The sequence below is a fragment of the Temnothorax longispinosus genome, chromosome 3, assembly GCF_030848805.1.
Source record: "Temnothorax longispinosus isolate EJ_2023e chromosome 3, Tlon_JGU_v1, whole genome shotgun sequence".
NCBI classification, from domain to species: Eukaryota; Metazoa; Arthropoda; class Insecta; order Hymenoptera; family Formicidae; genus Temnothorax; species Temnothorax longispinosus.
In genome coordinates, this window is record NC_092360.1 from 6,636,309 (window position 1) to 6,639,841 (window position 3,533).

General features: G+C 33.8%; 1 protein-coding gene across 1 annotated transcript; it reads left to right on the plus strand.

The window, feature by feature from the left end:
* The first annotated feature begins 837 nt into the window (after nucleotides 1-837).
* LOC139810499 (uncharacterized) lies at nucleotides 838-3,533 on the plus strand. Its single transcript, XM_071774101.1, has one exon. It carries the CDS (start codon nucleotides 1,200-1,202, stop codon nucleotides 2,409-2,411), a length of 1,212 nt encoding a protein of 403 aa, XP_071630202.1. The 5' UTR covers nucleotides 838-1,199; the 3' UTR covers nucleotides 2,412-3,533.

Sequence of the window (3,533 nt, forward strand, 5' to 3'; positions counted from 1 at the left end):
TCGCCACTTACCCTTTTTTTTTTGTTGGCATTCTCCGATTTTTTTTCTTCACCCTCTCTAATTTCATCTTCCCATCTCATTGTCAATTTCGGTCTATGTATGATGTACCTGCAGATATACTTTTTTTCTTCTATCGGTTTGCTGTTTAATTAAGACGTACTTTGTCATTCTGCTCTTCTTCGTTCTTTGAACCTGCCCGCTTATGTTGGTTTTGTTTTTATTCGGATTGTTCTACATATCTATATTTCACCAGTTTGGTACAATTCGTTATTTATACGCCACGTTCTAATACCTTCATTAGTTTCCTTGTGGACAGTGCAGAAAAATTTTCCTTTGAAAAAATGTTCGCAGGAAGTTTTCATATCTCAGCTGTTTTAGGTGAACGAATGTATGAAAAATGTTTTAAAAAAAAAAGAAAAACACAATATGAGAAAATAATTATTTATTTTTTGAACGTAAAACGGAAACACGTGGCGCTTGTATAAAATTAGGAATCAGATAAACTATTTCAACAAACTTGCAAAAATAAAATAAAAATATGCTTAAATGATTGAATTTTTGATGATGATCTTGTTTATGCAGATGAAGGGAGAACGACTGTGTCGCATACATTTATATATATCTTTCTCATGAATATTTGTTATGTATTGCTGGTATTTATTCCAGTAAATACTTAAAATAAAAATAATTCACGTATATTTTTAATGTATTTTTTCGTGTCATTTATGATATGTAATTTATATGATAAAATGTGAAAATATCACATTTCGAGAAATTATTGCGCTAGTTTTAAAGATAGCGTATATAAATAGCATCTGCATTTTCGATTTCGATTTCAAAAGCTTAACTTATTCGTAATGTTTTGCCACGTGCGGTATTTTGAATAAGGCCAATTTTACTATCAGGCACGGCCATCAGCTGATAGCAAAGCAATACTGTTACTCAGCCTTGTATTCATGCAAACAACAAGGTTTGACTATTTTTCCAGTATTGCGATATACAAATGTCGGTCTCCCACTCTTCACAATTCGCATGTCTAATTTGCGCAAAACGAAATTAGCTATAATGATGGTCTTTACGGGAGGGTCCCTATTACTTGTATCGTTCAAATTGTCGAGGAAAGATAAACTCACCTCGAACGGTAATTCGCGTGTATTTTATTTTACTCGAACTCGAACACGCACTCTTATTCAAGTAAAATGTCTCACGTCGAAGATTTCCAAAGATGGATCGGCGAGGTGATGCCGAGAATTATCGAGAATCTTGGACTGGACGTCGACAAAGTTCGGTACGAGATATTCGAATTTGGCAGCATTTGTATTATGTCCAACTTGTATCGTGTAAGCCTGCAGTTTGAGAACAAGACAAACGGACAGAACGAGGTATTGTCTGTGATCCTGAAGAGACCCATGCTGGGCTTGAACCAGCTTGCAAAAATCGACCGTCAATTTCACAACGAGATCCTGTTCTATCAAATGTACACCCGACCGGACGAAATCTACGCGAGATGCTTGTACGCCGAGAAACGACCGCCCATCGATTCGGTAATCGCCCTGGAGGATGTCAACGAACGGGGATATTTTTCTTGTCCGTATTTGCACGATCCCCCATTGGAATACACATTGGCGGCGATGCGCGAGTTGGGACGGTTTCATGGCAAAGGGTACGCCATGAAAGAGCTGCAGCGGGAAAAGTTCTTCGACATCGTGGGACAAATTGAAACAGTTAGATACGAAAAAAGGGTGGAGAATCTCTACGAGGCCTATAGCAACATCCATTCGGTACGAGCGGTGGAATATCTTCGCAGTCTGCAGGGTTGCGATGCGATTTTCTGCGATAAGATGGAAACCTTACTCTCGAACTCGTTCGATGAAGTGATGATGAAGACAGTCCAACCGCTTGAACCTTTGGCCACGTTATGTCACGGCGATTTTACCTTGGGCAACATTCTCTTCAAGACAGAAGACGATGGGCAATATCGCACGATGCTGATCGATTTCACTCTTATCATGTACTCGACGCCCGTTGTCGATCTTTCCACATATCTCCTTATGTATTGTTCGAATGAAGTGAGGAAAGACAAATTTTTCGAGATCATGCGGGCCTATCATGACGCGCTGAAGGAGTATTTGTTGGACGTTGGCATTCAGAATATTGAGAGATATTCATATAACGCTTTATTGGAAGATTTTAGGAGGGGTGCTCTCTTCGGTTTCATTCTCACGTGTGTCTTTTTACCGGTATTATTAGGATATCTCAGCCCAGAAGTACTAGTACGAGAAATGATAGATTTGGGCCCTTTGGAAAGTGCAAAAAAGCTGAAATACACTGGCGGAAAGAAAGTATCCAAAATACTAGCTGAGGCATTGCTGCATCTGAGAGATCTTGGCTGCCTGAAACACGTTTTGTAGTCACGTGAGATAATTTGGATGTATAAAATATAATCATTGATTAATAATAAATTGATTAATAATGTATAAAATATAATAATTGATTAATAATAATGAAATATATGTCAAACGATCTTTAAGAGTGTGTGATTCCATAGATTCTCTCATAACTACTAAAAGTACAAAATTCATTTTATAGATATTATTGCATCTATTACTGTTATTTCTACATATAGTTGCGTAATATTCTAACTACGACTACAGAATTGCGGGACTAATTAGATGTAAACAATGTATATGTAAATCAGTTTTGAATATTAATATTGCGCGATATTATAATTAACATCATATCTTATGGTTAAAAAATTTTATATCTTAATGTTTTAAAAAATTAAATAATAAGTACTTATATATATATATATATATATATATATATAATATAGTTTTTTAATAATAATTAAAATTGATCGTGAAAATATTTTGAAAATATTATATAACATTAATTTATATATACGTATATTGAGTTGATTTATAAATAAGTTGCGCTATACATAATTACGAAATCACTTTTTCTGAGAAACCCATATTATCCACTACCTAATTATTTATAAACGAGAAAGAGTCTATTTTTATATTCGACAACATTTGGCTAATGTCGTGACAATTCGACCATGGGTTTTGGTCGTTTCTAATTATTTATATCTAATAATTTTATTTATTGCAAGTAGTTAAGAGCGTATTATTTACGAATCAGTACTTACAATATTACATTGTTTTTTAAATATAAAAATTCAATTTGTTAAGTAAAACGGAATTTATTTATAAATCATTGATTATACCTTGTCCCATTAGAATTTACAATACTTTAAAGGTGAGCTTATATATATATATAGTGGATTGTCTTATAAGCGTTTTACATATTTACATATTTAAGTACATGTTAATATGTAATGATGACTTTATTTTATTTTAACTAGATTTTACTCTATATGTTGTATATCTCCAGCACTTATCAACATTTGTTTAAAGTCAGTTTGTACTCCTGATGCAAGAATTGCAGCAGAATTCTATCTTTCGCGACACATAATATATGATATATTACATGTATTACAAAAGCCACAATAAATATATCGTAATATGTCA

Bases quoted from the DNA above. Each gene is read 5' to 3' on its own strand.
- LOC139810499 (XM_071774101.1), top strand. From the start codon at position 1,200: ATGTCTCACGTCGAAGATTTCCAAAGATGGATCGGCGAGGTGATGCCG.